Here is an 18,603-nt window from a genome sequence, read left to right on the forward strand (position 1 = left end):
ATTAGGGCTAACATTTCAAAAGACCAGAATTGATTTACCAGACCGAATCAAAATGAGAAAGAACTTTTAACTATCCACTTAAAGCTAAAGTAGTAGTCCAGGTCGATTTCTATACCTTCCGTCCAGGTAGTAGTTAAAAAGCAGGACAGTTCTGTCCAGAACTGTGAAGTCTCCTGAATTTCGAAAACTCTGAATAGTGTGTCTTAAAGCCATTGGACCCCTTCGGTTCAGAAAAAAAAATAATAATTCACAAATTTACAAATAACTTACAGGGTTTACAGAAGGCAATGGTGAAAGACTTCTCTTGAAATATTATTCCATGAAATGCTTTACTTTTTGAGAAAACAGCAAAACAATATAAATTCTCGTTAACGAGAATTACGGATTTATTTTAAACACATGTCATGACACGGCGAAACGCGCGGAAAAAAGGGTGGGTTTTTCCGTTGTTTTCTCCCGACTCCGATGACCGATTGAGCCTAAATTTTCACAGGTTTGTTATTTGATATAGAAGTTGTGGTACACAAAGTGTGGGCCTTGGACAACACTGTTTACCGAAAGGGTCCAATGGCTTTAACTTGCAGGCCTTGAACTTCACTCTTGAAGAGGCACGGCAGTTTTCCTCTGGTAAGGGGCACTTTTTATGAGAAAAATTAAACTTTTTACTGGAACTTTTCAAAGGGCACCACGGCAATTGCTGTGGGTGTCGTGTGTTATTTCAAGGCCTGGGATAAAGATGCTCAGGGTGAGAAACTTCACCTTAAAGGCAGTGGACACTATTGGTAGTTACTCAAAATAATTATTAGCATAAAACCTTTCTTGTTTACGAGTAATGGGGAGAGGTTGATAGTATAAAACATTGTGAGAAACGGCTCCCTCTGAAGTGGCATAGTTTTCGAGAAAGAAGTAATTTTCCACGAATTTGAATTCGAGACCTCAAGTTTAGAATTTGAGGTCCCGAAATCAAGCATCTGAAAGCACACAACTTCATGTGACAAGGGTGTTGTTTTCTTTCATAGTTATCTCACAACTCCGACGAACAAATCGAGCTCAAATCTTCACGGGTTTGTTATTCCATGCATATGATGTTGAGATACAGCAAGTGAGAAGACTGGTCTTTGACAATTACCAATAGTGTCCACTGGCTTTAAAAACTTTTGCCTAAAATGATACAGTTTTTGAGAAACTAGTCAGCATTTTCAGTTTTTGTTTGGTTTGCTTTAATAGGGCACTTCAGCAAAAGCACAGGGCGCTGCGGCAATTGCTGTGGGTGCCTAACTCAGTTAATTGGAGGCTTACTGTATTCAGAAATGAATCAATGCTCCTCTATGGGGTTGAATTTTACACCACCATAACACCATAGAGAAAGGACAATACACCGCCATAACACCATAGAGAAAGGACAATTCACCGCCATAACACCATAGAGAAAGGACCACGGACTATCCGTTGTTGGATTGTTTTAAAGTGATGCAATCAAATCCTCAAGTGTTGCTTGTAATTCATATGAATCATTTGCAGCAGAATGCAGTCGAGGTTGCTTTCAGACGCTTCGTCTGCTGGCAATTTTTCTCTGATGATCATCTCGTATATATAGATATATATTTTTAAAGCAATGAAAGGTGGGTTTGGAAATAATTCTGAGAGTGTTTCATCGCTTTGATGATCACACCAACCCAATTGAAAGCCTTGACTTGCTTTCTTATAACATGGATTAATGGAGGCAATGAAGTATAGTATGAGGGACATGCATCTACTCCCAGACATTTATCTTTAATGTTAAGCATCTTACATTTCATGCACCACTCCATGGTGGGGCGGGTACAGACTGTATTGATCATGCAGGTAATTACATGCAGATCGGCCGGCTACTGTATTATTAAGTGTGTAGTGGCAGGTGGTTCACACACCTCGATTGGCAATTGTATGTTTGTGTAGCATGGGGTGGGGAACGGCAAATACATGGATGGTGGGGAACGGAAAATGTTAAGGGTTATAAGAAGAGGGAAAGAAGTAGGTTTAATATATATTTGGTTTGCGGTAACACCATGTGTGTATCTACTTGCCAAGTAGATTTTGTTCTTAAGAGAGCTGTCTTGCTATGTATTCTACTACCGCGGAGTAGATTTTTTTGATTTTCCGGGAGACTTCTCAGTTATGAAAAGAAATGTCCTGCTTTTTAAGTAGGTTTAGGTATATCAGAAAAAAGAGAAATTGGTGGGCAAAAAAGGAAGGAAGTACATGTAGTTTTGGCCATGGCTTTGGTAATCAGAAGATGAAATTTGGAGAGAAACAAATATTGAAATTGTTCTTTTACATGTGTGTCCTCCCACACTATGTTTCCAGGAAGTGTGTGAGAACAATGCCACCACAAAATTTCACAATTTAAATGAAATCACCTGTTTCTAATTAATAATTCATTGTTTTGGTTGTATGTTTCTGCAACTCGTCTGTTCATGCCACCAGGCAGTCAATACATCTTAAACAGTATAAATTTCTTATTATTGTAACAGTTACCCAGTAGCAGACTATTGGGTGTCATGGCCTAGTGGTTTAGAGCATCACATTCAAGTTCTGGTTTAGGTATAGAGTTATATATAAGAACTAGAGGGCGCACTGGTGATGCTTCTTGCACAAACGCGACGGGACCGCAAGGAGACACGCGCGCGCCATTCTGTACGCGCGTTTAATATGAAATACACGTTGGAGTTCGTGTTTATTGAACGCTGTTTTGTCAACTTAGAAAACGGCCGCCTGCGCGCATGCCTGGTCGCAAATATAGGCCAGTGCGCCCTCTAATTCTTATATATAACTCTATGTTGTGGGTTCGAATCCTTGTCGAGACACTTGTGTCCTTGAGCAAGATACTTTACTATAATTGCTTCTCTTCACCCAGGCGAATAAATGGGTACCTGCGAGGGTAGAGGTTGATATTGTGAATGAAAAAGCCTTGGGAATGCTATGGTTGCCCGGGTTGTATACTCCCCAGGGAGCTGAGAAAGAAGGAATGTTATTAACCACAATGACCAGCAGCTGATTTTACGAAACTTTACGCAACTGCGTAAGTCCACTTGCGCAACGTGTGCCATAAATGTTGTGCAAGTGGACTTGCGCGATTGCAAAAAGCTGCTGGGCACTAATCTAAAGCACTCTGAGACCGTTATTGTGAAATGCGCTATATGAGAACTAGTTATTAATATTTTTAAATGCAACAAATTGTTTTTGATTATTTTGTTTAGAGAGCAGACACTCCACCGAGCCTTCCCAATGGCACTGCCACCACAAACCACCAGACTTCCAAACCCACCGACGTTGAAGTCTACAAGCGCCTCTTTGCCAGGCAGAGGGCGCGGGATCTAGCAGAGAGTGCACAGAAGCTTCTGACTAAGGAGAAAGAGATTAAGGGACTGAAGCAGGAACTGGACAAGCGTGTTGCTCTCAGTCCGGAACCTGAAGTGCAGGTTAGATAATAACAATATTATTAAAACCATTCTTATATATTCATTTTGGTTTTTACCCTTACACCGATGTGTGTTAGCACTGTTTACTCAGTACATCCCCAAGCTCCATTAAAAAAAATCACAGGCATATTACTCAGGAGGGATTTGAATCAACGACCTTTGCAATTAAAGAGCAGTGTCATACCAACTGGTTTAGTTCTTTTTTTCAACAGAACTTTGGGAAGTACTGAGTACACAGTAATAACACACATCAGAGTAATGGTAAAACCAAAATTAATATTTATATAATGTTTAAAAGAAGTACCTATACGCAGTCAGAATTTTCCTACAAGGTTTATGTGGAGCTACGATTGAAGTATGAGTAGTTTATAAATAGATTACGCTCTGTTACTAATAGCTTTGAATTGCGTTACGCGTTATAATATAAGCGTACATGAGCTTGCATGCCCGACACGTGGGGGTGTCTTGCTTAAGGACACAACCCACACTCTGCTGATCAGAAACACCAGAGTTTGAGTGCGGTGCTCTTAAGTGCTAGGCCACGACACGCCACAATAAATCAAATGTTTTCCGGTTAAAGTGATCGATTAGAAGTAAAATGAAGCAACTAAACATTTTGATTACTTTGTTTGTTTGCTCTTGGCATCCTTCTTGTATTAATGAGTTTTATTTTCTCCCCCTGGAAGCAGAACGGCAATGGCAATGATGAGAACACACACTTGAAGACAATCATAAAGGGGAATGCTAAGGAGCAGTTACTTCTCCAGAGGCAAATACAACTAGCTTCCAGTGTATCGGTGAGTGTAACTAACATTTGCTGTCCAACATTATCTCCTGCCCCATTCAGAGTTATTTGCTTTGTCCAAGTGTTATTAGTGGAGTACCTGTGTAATGATTCTTTTGTCTTCTATGCCTAAGCAATAGACCTATCCATTAAGCTCTGCCCCATTATGTATTGACCAATCACAACGCAATGAAGGTCCGACAAATAAGGTACAACATGCGTATGCTTGGCGCGCGCGGGAGAGTTGTGCAGAAAGGCATTGGAGAGGCTCACGTGTTGTTGCTCACACGTGCGTCTTCGGCGGAGCTTAATGGATCGGTCTATTACGAAACGTTTAATCATTTATTGTGTGACTTAGGAACTTGGACGTGAGACAGTGTCACTGTGATGTCAGAAAGCCAAACACCTTTTATTTTGCTTTCTCATGAGATTCCTTCGCCTTTTCCCATTATTGAACCAATGTGTGTCCCAGGATGGTCTGATTGTGAGAGGCATCATTTTGTGATTCTATCCCCGGCTTAAAGAATTATTTAATTTTTGAGAAAATCTATCCATGCTCTTTTAACATCTAGTGTGATGTACATGTATGGGGGTTTCCCTTTGAAAAATGTTACATACATTTTAAGACCAGTGTATTAACGCTACATAAAAAATGTGGACCTGAGAACAAAAGAGGTCTACATAATGTAGGGACTTGAAACACTATGTGGACATACACACGTCCACACAGGGTTTTCACCAGTGTTGAAGAAAAGAAATTGCCCTAAGTATAGGTGTATAGAGCAAAGAACTGTCCACACAGTGACTGCAACACAGAGCTGTTTGTGTCTTTACTTGTGTACATGCCTTTCGGCAGTAACTGTTTAATTAACCAGGGAAACACTAGATCTCTTCAAAGTGTGGATCCACTGTGGAAACACTTTGAATTGTTTTCTTGGGTTTAGTGCCTTTCTTTGAAAGGTCATGCCTGTCCAATGTGCACAATCCTTTTCCCAACTTTCTGACAATTTTGTTTTTAGCTAGAGAGTGAGCCCTCTATTGTCCAACAGTGGCCAGTCATATTTCTCTTTGGACTGTGTGAATACATGGACCTGTTATCTTTAATTTCCTGGCAGTTTCGTCTTTCAGAACTGAGATGTATTAAATCTAGTGGTTTTTTTCGGACAGCTCATCTATTTTGATGACAGTTTCCTTTAATTTCACCTATCCCTGGACAGCCTCTGTTCAAGTCACATTTGCTTTTTGTGCAAGATGAAGGCAATTTCGCAAACCTATCTGTCTGTATATCCAGAAAACATTTATTTGTATCCTACACATACACGCACAAATGATAAAGCGTACAACACAAGTGTAGATGTAGATGTCAATGACATTTTTATCAATTTCAGATGTCTCATGTGAACTTTCTTGAAATAGACTTTGCAAGACTTGCGTGTATTCCCACTTCTGGGACCAAGTTAAAGTTGGTCCCAACTATATTGAGTTTTATGGCACGCGTTTTTGCATCAAAATTTTTAATCAAACTGACAAAGTGATAACCTATGTCACATCAAAACCTCACCACACATGTACCATTATTAATGCGCCACCCCTTGTGTATAACTAACACCATTCGCTAATAATACTCCCTAAGTCTCAAGAACCCTACTCTGTGAGCGTGAAATTAGCATAAGTCCCAGGGGTGGCCCACCTAAATTAATCCGGGGGGGGGGGGCTCCAGCATCCACTGTCTGCAATTCACACCAAATACAATCAGCATTGATACTTGATAAGATTCCTGACCTGGTATTAAGCAATGAGATTGAGTTGAATAATTCAATGCGATGTGTTAAGTACGCAGAAGTGAAGTTTTTTATCAGCGGAAGTGCAGTGACTTTGCATGTTGAAGGCTCAAGTATTAGCATATTGAGGGACCAGATGGGTTCAATGAGTCCTAACCTCTTCGGATACGGAACTGAACTCGTCCTAAGATTGTTCCTAGGTTAGGAAGAGTTTGGTGAAATCGACGGCAGGCCTGTATGCCTTCATTTTTAAAAGGGCAAGAGCCCCAAGGCATTTTCTCCTTGGTGAAAAAGGGCATCCTAAGAGGAAGTTGTAAATATATCTACTGGAGCAATTCAAGGGCACCAAGGCAATGACCAGGGGGCATTGAGGCAATCACCGTTGTTGCCTCCATGAAGTATCAGACCTGATAGGGACAGTTCAGGGTTCGCACGTAACCTTTTTAGTAACTTGCCAGCTGGACCAGTTAGCTTGTCATTTCACTAGTCCTTTTGGTTTTTCACTAGTCAGTCTTTCAAATGGCCATAGTTCAGTCACGTATTAATTTAGACACTGTCTTTATAGTGTTGCCAAGTAAGACTACATGTATGCAGAGATTTGAAATAAGTGTAGAACATATTTTGCTCTATTCTAAAACATAACGATGGTAAAGTGGGTAGGATTTGAAACTTTGCATGGTGGGAGTGTAATCAGGTGAGGTTTGCGGTAGCACCATGTGTAAAATCTCTTTTGAGTAGTGTTGGTTCTGAAACGAACCATGGTTGACAACTCAACGTTTCGATCAGTATGCCCTGATTGTCTTCAGGAGGATGACGAATGGTAAAATGTAACAATGGAGCCACATAAAGTTACAGTGAGTTATAGCCCATTCAGTTTTACAACAAATACAATAAAAACCTCTCAAATTTGTGATAGATTCTCATGAAGAAACAAAATAATTTCCCCACATTTCAAATTAACTTTTACTGTTGTACATTACCCCAGTTCTCGCAAATGCAATTACCATGACCGTAGTTCAGAAAGTAACACCCTTTCCAGAAAGTAACACCCTTCCTAGAGAGAAAATAAAATCCAGGGCCGCATAATTGCATATTTTAAAATCAATTTGGGTTATTAAATCAGTTTTTAAGTGGCCAGAAAATGTTCTTTATCAGCCCCAGGGATTGGGGTGGAAAGGTTTTGTTAATTGCACGTATGTAGATCTGACCTCATTGAATGTAATAATATGGGTTCCAATCAGCAACCAGGGCTCAATTTCATAGAGCTGCTTAAGGATACAAAATAGATGAGCATAGCAAAATTATGCTTACCGGAATAAGGTTACCAGCTAAACTACCATGTCACATGTACAATTTGTGACTGGTGTCCTGTTCATTTATGCTTAGCAGACAATTGTTTTCTGCTTAAGCAGCTCTATGAAGTTGGGCCCCTGACCTCATTGAATGTAACATGGGCAACAATCAGCACCCCGGTTCTCATCTGACTAATGACGCAAGTGTTCAGTCAATGGTTATAGGATTCCAATTGGAAATCTTGGGTCACCAGTCTGATGCAACCACAGTGGAATTTTATTGATTCTTTTTGAACAAATGTTACAACTATACATTGGAGTCAGTGGCTTTAATTGGTAGCGAGCAATGGTGGTAGAGCGCTGTGTAACTGTAGTAGGCGGATTTCTCTTTGGAAGATGATTTTTCGGGATATTATTTTTGATTTGACATTCGCCTCTGGACTTGATTGTGATTTGAGGAAGTAAAAGGAGACACAATGGAAATGTTTGTGAATCATTACAAACATGTACACAAGGTAGGACCATTTTAAGTGGTTTTGTGACTGCTCTATATTCCGACAACCCTCCAGTATGTTCCGACACCCCTATGTTCCGAAAAACCCCTGTTCCGAAAACCCCTGTTCCGGAAAACCCCTGTATGATTTACATGTTGGAGATAGGGTTAGGGTTAAGGTTAGGGTTAGTGTTAGTGTTAGGGTTGGTGCTAGGGTTGGGAATAGTGTTTGGGTTAGGGAAATTCACTAGGTGTGTCAAAACCTAGAGACGTCATTGTCAGAACTTAGGGGTGTAACCAGTGGCTGTGTATATCTGTATGAATTCTCATTGCACACAGTCAGGGATTCTGTAGTAGAGGGTGTTTGGGTTGGTATACGCGCCCAAATTCTCTTTGGGCTAACAAACTTGCCCACTCTTCCATCCGGGGCCGATTTCATGGCTCAGCATACGATAAGCAATCTGTGCTTATCTGTGCTTATGGAAGCAGGGAATTGGGCGCTTGTGTTAAGCGTACTTAAGGGGTTAGCAGTTTTTTTTTGGCTTGTGCTCGTACATACCCCACATTATTAGAGGCGTTCTTCGCTTTCCACAGTTAGTGAAGAATAGTGATTGTACATGTAAGCGCAAATTCAGTGGCAAGCAGAGCCATGAAATGTGACCATGGTTATCAAAATACATTTGTTTATGACCAGCCTTGGAGTGCTACCACTACCAGACAGTTCCAGGCATTGGTGATTGTAATGTAGCCAGTAGCCAGTGTACCCAGTATTATAACCCCATAACAGTGCAAATTGAGCTAAACTGGTATCTGCTGACGGTAGAAAATCTGAAATGTTTGTTTTTATTTATAACGAGGGTGACTTGCTTTAAGGACACAAGAGTCACAACCTACAGTCGAACCTACACTCTGCTGAGCAGTAACATCACAGAGCTTGAGTCTGGTGCTCTTATCCCCTCGACCAAGTCACGCATAAATTGTTCATGCAATAAAAGCGAGTTATGTTTTTAAAGCATACATTTTAACATGTATATATGCTTCTTTAGAATTAATTTTTTCATTTTCCCCTTTATGCATTTTCCCCTTAAACCACCAAGTCAATACTTCACACCATTTCACAATGGTGTGAATGATAATCTGAAAGCAGTATGCGGATTTATGTAAACAGGGTAATGAATGCAACTGGATTTGCCAATGTCACCGCGGACAAGTGCAATGTTTCATTGGACCCTTTCTCTATGATTGGACATACACATCTTGTGGAGTTATATTTATCCTGAAGGGCAGACAGATGTTTGCTAGTAAATAAAATCTTTGTTTTCTGATGCGGGGAAAATGTAAACATTAGTCAGACAAATTATTTTTGGGTGCTGCCACACACTCAAAAAGTTGGCTAAGGTCAGGAGATTAAAAAAAAAAAAAAACTCGCTAAGCCTAAAAACAATTTACTTAGCGAAAATAGTTTACCATCCAGAATACCATACAGTTACCATTGCTGCAACTGGTACCCCACTAATTGCTTGTTTACCAAGGAAAATTGCTCAACAGAATTTTACTTTTTCGTGGAAAATTACTTCTTTCTCAAAAACTATGTCACTTCAGAGGGAGCCAATTCTCACAATGTTTTATACTATCAGCCTCTCCCCATTACTCGTTACCCAGTTAGGTTGTACGCTAATAATTATTTTAATTATGAAATTGATCCCAGTTTAGATCATCATGATCATTTGTTGTTACTAAAACTAAGATGGCTGAAAAAAATGAATTGAAATTACTTCATCAGGTGAGCATTTAAAAAGAAACCGTCAAGCCACTTCGTACTCTCCTCAGGACACGTTTCCCTTCCCACATGTATCCATTTTCCGTTTAATTCCACACCTTCCCAACTGGCTCCCTGCCTAACAGGTCCCCGTCCTATCCCGTTGGGAAATCACGAGAAAAATCGTGTCCGAACTGGCTGAGTGCGAAACGTATCCGAACACGAACCATCTGTTTCCATTCACTTTGGGCATCATTGTAGGGGAGAGAGAGAGAGAGAGAGAGAGAGAGAGAGAGAGAGAGAGAGAGAGTGTCCTGCAAGTGGAATTGCTCCATAATTGAGAATGTCTTGGGGATTTGTGGAGAGTCCTAGCTCTATGATTGGAGATGGTCTTTTGATGTAAGACATACAGTATGTACAACATTACATAAAACCATTCCATGTCCACTTCCCCCTGACAAGAAACATTCTCTCCCCAATCCCCTGCCCCCCGCTCAACGTTGACTGGAACGCAGAAGTTCGTGCAATCCATGCAATAAGAACCAACATTGAAAGGGGGCAGGGGGGCCCAACGAGATATGGCCAGGATTGTAGCCCATGCCACCTTAAAGCACATAACATTAGTAATTTTCAAAGACCAGTATCTGCTCTGTATGCAACCTAAAGCGCTATTCACACAACAGCAATTTAACATGGGTCCCTTGCTTATTTTTAGCGTACATAGTTGTAAAATGTAGCAATTGTTTGACTTAATTTTACAAGAGACCTTGAACAGTAGATAACTTTTTGTCCTTTCACACAAGGTACATTTTGTAAAAGTTTAAGCTCAATCGGTCATCAGAGTAATTATCACTGTTTTAAAGCATCAGGTTGGCCGGACGCTCCCGATAAAGAACAACTGTATTACTCATTTCCTATTACCTATAGCATTTTTAAGCAAAATTATTTCAAGGAAAGTTTCCACCATGACCATCTTTATACCATTTAAGTCATTTCCAAATCTGTGAACATTTATATTTTCAATCTTACCAATGTTGTAAAGTAAACTTATGGTTCGTGCGCGGTCTGAGACCCCAAGTCGAGCAAAACTGTCAAAAGTGATGGGCAGTTGTTTATGATTTCTGGAGAAAACCTACTTACTTTTTTCTTCGTCTCCATTTTTGCAATTGGTTAAAAGGCTGTTCTAAGCTCGAAACTAATTTGAATTTTGACCAAGTGTAATTTTAAGTTGCCTTTAGCAAGATGATGGCTCACTTTTGTTGTTGTTTGAATGTTGGAAGTTCTTGCCTCTCTACTGTGGTGGCTTCATGTGCCCTTAGCACCACAGCATGCATCAGTCCTTTAGCCATGAGACTAAACTGGTCTGTCATGCAGTCAATTTCAGAATAACAACTTTATTTTTTCTTCCTCTCCATTGTGTTATTGACGAAAAGGGTGTTCTCTTAACCAGTGAAGAAAGACTGAATTCTGGCCGAGTGTAATTTTAACTTGCCTTTGGCAAATTGATGGCTCACTTTTTTCTCTGCTGTGGTGGTTTCTTTTGCCCTTAACTCTACAGCTTGCATCAGTTCTTTAAAGGTCTAGGCACTATTGGTTGTTACTCAACATAATTGTTAGCATAAAAACTTACTTGGTAATGAGCAATGGAGAGCAGTTGATGGTATAAAACATTTTGAGAAATGGCTCACTCTGAAGTAACATGGTTTTTGAGAAAGAGGTCATTTCTCACTCAAAATAAAAAAGGCTCCATGCCTGGAGTCTTTTATTATTTGATGAAAGCACACAAATTTGTGCAACAATGGTGGTTTTTTTTTTCTTTCATTGTTCTCTAGCAACTTCGATGACCAATTAACTCCAAATTTTCACAGATTTTATGCATCTGTTGGGATACACCAAGTGAGAATAGGCTACTTTCTGGTCTTTGACAACTACCAAATTTGCCAGTTCCTTTAACCTGTAGTATGAGACTAAACTCGTCTGACATGAGCAGCAATTTCAGATGGCCCCAAACTCTCTACTCGATAATGATCTCGTTTCATTCATTTGTCTTATCGCTGTTGAACATCTCCTGTTTTATTGACGTTTACCCTCTGCACGGTTGTAATAAAGCCTCAGGTGTGGCTTCTTGCAGATTCCATCTTTCCCTAAAACACAAGACTATTTTTCTCATTAATGACTTCAAGGCAGTGGACACCATTGGTAATTACTCAAAATAATCAGTAGCATAAAACCTTTCTTGGTAACAAGTAATGGGGAGAGGTTGATAGTAAAAAATAAACATTTTGAGAAGTGGCTCGCTCTGAAGTAATGTAGTTTTTGAGAAAGAAGTAATTTTCAACGAATTTGATTTTGAGACCTCAGATTTAGAATGTGAGGTCTTCAAATCAAGCATCTGAAAGCACACAACTTCGTGTGACAAGGGTGTTATTTTCTGTCATTATTATCTCGCAACTTTGACGACCAATTGAGTTCAAATTTTGTGTAAGTACTGTATACTCATTACTTTCCCCAAGTTCTGTGAACAAAATGTAGGCATATTACTCGGGTGGGATTCAAACCCACGACCTTTGCAAATCTAGTGCAATGTCTTAACTTTGTTTGTGCTCAGCAACTTTGTGTGCTTAAGCAGCTGTAATTGGACAAGGTGCAAATTTTCATAGAGCTGATTTTCCCCTATTATGTTGAATGTGAGTTCTAAATATCTCCCTGATTGTTGTACAAAATGTCCCTCACTGCAAAATGCAAATGTTGGCAGCTCTGTATAAATGCAAGAAATCTCTTACCCTTCTGATCTGACATAAGTGTAACATTTCTTTTAGCTATCGTCTGACCATACTGATCTTTTCCTGCCTCCTGGCAACATACATTAAAAGCCTCCACACTCACACACCAACGAGCCGTGTTTCTGATTTCTGCAATTGATCTGGCTTCATATCCCTTTCAGAAAAACCCTCTGCTATATACAGACTTCCCTCAACCCAGTTTGTGCATATTTCATCATATTCTTTTCCAGCAGTTCTAGATTTGTGGACATAAACCAATCAGCAAAGACTAATTAGAGTTGATCTGATTTATGGTTGTATCCTGCAATCGCTGAGCTGTCAAAACCTGGCCCTCTTACACTGACAAATAACCTCAATATCACTAGAAAAAAATGGTAGGCGGTTGATGCCTGCCGGATTGTAAGTAAAACACACTTAATCTGATAGAGTGGGACGTAGGAAGTAGAAAACGTTGTTTGCTTTTTGAGATTTTTGAAGAGTAAAACCACTCGAGAGGTTGAGATTACCTACATGTACCAGCGACTGTTTTTTTATTGAAGAGATATTAAAGGGGTAGGTTAGGGCTGGCGTTGTGTCAGGCCTGGGGTTTTCATCTTTGAGAGGGGAATGCTATTTTCATTTTTGTGAAGGGGCCCCATTGGAACATTGGAAGTTTCTTAAAGTTTACGGGCTAGGATTGATTTTAAAGTTTAGGTTCTGACTTCAATATATCCATGGTACTGCCCCTGTTTGTCTTCAAAGCTTAGTTCAGGAGTATAAAACAACCAGAAATCTGCGTTCTTCAAATAAATCCCTTCTGACTCCCCTAGTTATCAAAACCAAGTCGTACGGTTCCCGCTCTTTCCAATATGCAGCAGTTCAGTTATGGAATGTTCAGTCTTCCAGAGATTGTCAAACAGGCGGAGACATCAGAACAATTCAAAACCTGGTTAAGAACATATCTGTTGACTTTGTACAATAATTGTTGATTTCCCTTTACAGCGCATAGGGACTTCACGGTGATATGCGCTATATAAGAATGGTTTTATTATTATTATATTATTATTATTATTACATGTACGAGCCGCTGGGTTTTTATTGAGCAGATAAAAAAGGGGTAGGGGCTATTCAGAAAAGTCAGTGTTTAAAAGTTTCGAGGAACAAAGTAATGCTTCAAATGAACCAGTTGTTTGATCAAAGGTCTTCAATATCAGTTGTTTTCAATGGCTTTTTCCCTGGGTTAAATAAACAACTTTGTAGTTTAACTAGGAGTGAAATTGACGATCTTGGCCAGCTGGGTATTTTGTTTTCTTATATATAAGAAATGGGCAAGGATATCCTTGCCCATTTCCCACATCTATAATAACTGATTTTTTATTTCATTTTCAGTCATTTCTTTTGACCCACCTAAACCCATAAATTCTATAAAAAAAAAGGAGAAAAAAGAGGCATGTAACAACCTTAAAATGAGAAAATTGAATTTGCTGTTATAATAATAATTTATCGCATTTGTTTGCGCGCCATTTTCATCCAGGAATGTCCGAAGGCACAAATGATACAGAAATTCCATAAAAAATAAAGCAAATTAAAAACCATAAATATTATATATAAAGCAGACTGAAATGTCCATACCAATGCAGCAAAAGAAAAGAAAATGCACGAAGACCATAAAAACTGACACCCACGCTCCCTGTAAGGGGGAAAAAAACACTATAAAAATGTAAATACAGAATATAAAGCTTGCTTACCAACCAAAAGGACATATTGTATAAATGCAAAAGAATAGCCTGATATTACGACCCTACAGCAGAGTATTTTCTCATTGGCTTTATGAAAAAGACCCTTCTAGGGTCGATACCATCGTGCCTTTAACTTTTTTTTTTTTACAGAAATGTTCACCACGCTACTTATCTTAAGGCTTCATTACAACACATGCACAGACAATAGCGTGAATGATTCATTAGACTCACTGAAGGGTCTGTAATCAATGGAACCATAATAAGCAGACTCCTTTTCTCCCCACGCCTGACTGAAAATAATTTCCACTGACTTAGTTTCAGTCCAATTATTTTGCGCCGTCATGCATGTGTGTGTACAGAAACAGGGCGGGCATGTCATTGTATTGGGCATTCATAAGGTATTCTGAGGAGTGAGGACTGATGGATGTTTAATTGAAGTTGCAGAAGTTACAGGTAGCCATCAGTCAAAAGCAACTGTTTGTGAAATAAAAGGAAGAAAAAAACTCAAAAACCCAACTGGAATGTTTTGACCTTGATGCATTGGCACTGCCTATTGTTCATATTCTTATCGATGTCTGGGGTTATACTATGGTGCAATGGTATATTGAACTTATAATACATTAAATAATTAGCAGCCTACACATAAGATGGCAGTGTTATATGTTGTAGTCTAGCATGCTTGACAATACAGCAGTAACTTATGTATAGGATAATGCCCGAGGTGCGCGCCATTCGTGGGTAAGAATGGCCCGAGGGCGAACGCCCTCGGGCCATTCGTACCCACGAATGGTGCGTTCACCGAGGGCATTATGCGACTTAACCCACACCTGAGACGTCATACTATTGTTAAAATCGCTCCATTATTTCGCACGAATGGCGCGATATTGTTTAATTTTTAAGTCAATTGTTTGTATGTATTACGTAAGCTTGTTCACTCCAGTGAACACCACTGGTGGTGTGTGAACAATGGACGAAGACCAACATTTAGGAAATATGCTCGTTCCTTTGATAGTGGCATCATAGATCGGGAGCGAAAGTGGCAGCAGATAAGTGATTTTGTTTCTTGACTTTAAGTAAATTTATACAAGTTAGTAATAGAAACAGACTATCAGATGATGTTGTAGCCGACTTTCTCGGTCTACAAAAAACCCCAAAGGTGAAGTTAAAAGAAGTGACCTACCCGCGTACAAGCCTGTAGTTTCAGATTTGTTTTTAATAAACAAATTTAAGCTACCTTTATGATCAACAATTTCAGTTGAATTCCTGTTATTTTATGATGATATTGAAAAAAGTATCTTTGCAATCTTAAATTTTAGGGACTTTACTCACTTACCATGTTTGTGTATGATAAATTAAGCATTTTGAATTAATAAAAACAAAAAACAAAAATACTGGTTAAAATGAAATTGATTTATCTGACTTTAAGACCTGCTCAAATTACTGTTGTAGTTCTATGATTATTTTTTAACATCTCAGCTAAATAATAATTTAATAATGTAGCTGTTCACTTGTGGAAAGTGTTAACGATCATTTTGCAATACATGTGTAGCTCTATTAACCTGTGTTAAAAACCATTAAAAACAAAATAATATATGGTCCATGGGTCATTGACTTGATTTACTTTATTCCCTAACTCTTTTATGCACAATGGGTGAATAGATGTACCCATCGCGCCATTCGCGCAAAATAATGGAGCGATTTAACAATAGCATGACGTCACAGGTGTGGGTTAAACTAAGCATACATACATAATCACGGGCATATTACTCGGGTGGGATTCAGACCCATGACCTTTGCAATTCTTTAGCAGTGTCTTACCAACTAGGCCACTGGTGAATAATGCTGAGTAGTTTGAGTGATGAGTAATTGATATGTGAGCATAACATGATACTTCTCCATTAATCTCATTATAATGGATTGATACAGGTGTAGTCCATGCTCTAGAAGGAGTCAAGACTTTTTGGAAGTTCTCTCTTGAGGGGCCGAAACTGCAGGCCTGATACTACACGGAGGCAACAAAGGCGATTGCCTCCATGCCCCCCCCCCCCCCCCCCCCCCCCCGATCATTGCCTTGTTGCCCTTGAAATGCTCAAGTAGAAATTTACAATTGCCTTATAGGGTGCCCTTTACCAAGGAGAAAATTCCTTGGTGCCCTTGAAATGCTCTAGGCCTTGCCCCTCTTAAAAACAAAGCATACAGCCTGCAAGCATAGCATGATACTTCTCTATTACTCTCATTGTTAATGATTAATACAAGGTACATGTAGTCACTGCTCTAGATCAGATCAAGTCAAGACATTTGCATGTTGCTAATTAGTAGGAAATATACTCTTGAGGGGTCGCAACTATCTAATGAATATTCATGAATGCACCAGTGTAATTTAACAGTGATCATTGGTAAACTACCTTTAATTGTTACCGAATTAAAACTTTTCAAAGAAATCTAATAACCGATGGAGATTGTATAAGGGGGTTTGACACAGCTGGTAAATTGCTCTGCTGATCAGCTCAACTATCCTAGTCGTTGTCCGTCGTCGCTTTTTCCCCCTGAACACAAGCCCTTGAGTTCTTTAATTAATTTATGGTGTGGCGTAAGGTTTTAGGGGATAGTGCTTCTGTGGCTTTGCCTGGTTGAGTTGAGATGGCTGGAGTGTGACGACAACGATGAGTGTTACCACGGTAACTAGAGTGTTTGTGAAAACATGTCAATGGATAATTATGATGTATATTTTTTTTTCCCCATTAAACAAGACCATCTGGATGTTTGTGTTTAATTGTATGGTGGCAGGTTTGTTGGCCACTTAGAGACCATTCATTTCTGCGTAATCATTACTGTACAACCAGACACGGTTTTTATCGTACATTAAAAAAACAAAAACATTTCTAGTTAAAAATGGCCTCTAAAAAAAATATTGGTTCTTATTCACCAAATTGTTTAAAAGTAAAAAAGGGCAAACCCTGGGAGATCCGTACAAATATTATGATGTCTTAAAACTAGCTTAATTTACTTTAAATTATTTGTGGTCTTAAAGGCAGTGGACACTATTGGTAATTACTCAAAATAATTATTACCATAATAAACACCAAAACATTGTGAGAAATGGTTCCCCCTGAAGTAACGTAGTTTTCGAGAAAGAAGTATTTTTCCATGAACTTTATTTCAAGACCTCAGAATTCGATTTTGAGGTCTCGAAATCAAGCATCTGAAAGCACACAACTTTGTGTGACAAGGGTGGTTTTTCTTTCATTATTATCTCGCAACTTCGACGACCAATTGAGCTCAAATTTTCACAGGTTTGTTATTGTATGCATATGTTGAGACAGACCACGTGAGAAGACTGGTCTTGACAATTACCAATAGTGTCCAGTGTATTAAAAGAAGAAGTGTGTAATGAATTTACCTTTTAGCTCATAAAGCTCATAAAGAACTACATTTATTTAAGTGTGCACGTACATGTACCCTACTTTAGTTAATATTCTGTATTCACCCAGTAGTATATCCTATAATTTATTGATTATCGGCGCATTGATTTCTCCCCGCAATAACCTCAGACAGAATTGCCTGTAATATATTTAATTAGAATTGATCTGGGCTGATACTAATTTAAAGTAATGGAACAATACACTCAAGGGTGGCCATTGTGCTGATACCCATTTTCCCTGGGAAGAGAGCGTGCCAAAAATCAATTGGCAAAACTGAAGCAACAGATTTGTTCTGGATCCCAATTTGATATTCTTTGCAGGCACTAACGTAAGTGGAAAACCCTCTCTTCAAGTTGTGGCTGTTCACCACAATAACAATAAAAAACCACCCACCAAAACCCCTTTGATAATTTCCTGCAGGGAAATCGTATTGAAGTGGAAAACTCTTCCTTCAAGTTGTGGCTGTTCACCGCAAAAAACAGGGAAAAAAAATTAACAAGAAAAAAAAAAAAACCCACCAACCGAAAACCCGTTGATAATTTCCTAAAGGGAAATCGCATTGAGTGGGGTACATGACCAATAATAGATTGCTATTGCATTGCCGAGGTTTTCTTGATAAATTTAAGCAATTACTGGCGGACCAACCGGTCGCCCTGGTAAGAAATTAACCAATGGTGCTGATGCTGATCATAAAAGTAGGCTAATAAACTAAAACGGGACTAGCTCATTATTTAAAAGGGGTTAAAGGTGTCCAGAGTCCTCCATTATCCTAAGGAAGCGTCAAATATCACAGAGGGATTATATTTTTTATATTTGTTATATCTCATACTGACACCGTTAAATATAGTCTCCATCAAACATGATAAAATATCACACTTCATCACACATCGTTTGATCTAAAACACCCCTCGACATGGAAATGGTCGTGTCCCTCATGTTTGTGCATGAGCTGCTCATTGCCTAGCCTGAACCTTCTTCATTCTCATCTCGTAGCCGCAATTCACCTTAATCGCCTCATGTATTGGCAGCACTGAGCCAGAAAGGTAGCTGGCTTGCTAACATCAGTCCTCCCGCTGCTGCATTATAAACCATCACTCTAACCACACACCA

The 18,603-nt window shown here is 39.2% G+C and overlaps 1 protein-coding gene across 1 annotated transcript in view; it reads left to right on the forward strand.

Moving 5' to 3' along the window:
• Nucleotides 1-18,603, forward strand: part of LOC139938036 (peripheral-type benzodiazepine receptor-associated protein 1-like) — a 236,645-nt gene that overhangs the window by 36,794 nt on the left and 181,248 nt on the right. The window contains exons 7-8 of the mRNA XM_071933389.1: nt 3,240-3,461; nt 4,151-4,258. Of these exons, the coding sequence (XP_071789490.1) occupies nt 3,240-3,461; nt 4,151-4,258 (330 nt within the window). The remainder of the gene's footprint in view (nt 1-3,239; nt 3,462-4,150; nt 4,259-18,603) is intronic.

This window comes from Asterias amurensis, chromosome 6 (assembly GCF_032118995.1).
Source record: "Asterias amurensis chromosome 6, ASM3211899v1".
NCBI lineage: Eukaryota > Metazoa > Echinodermata > Asteroidea > Forcipulatida > Asteriidae > Asterias > Asterias amurensis.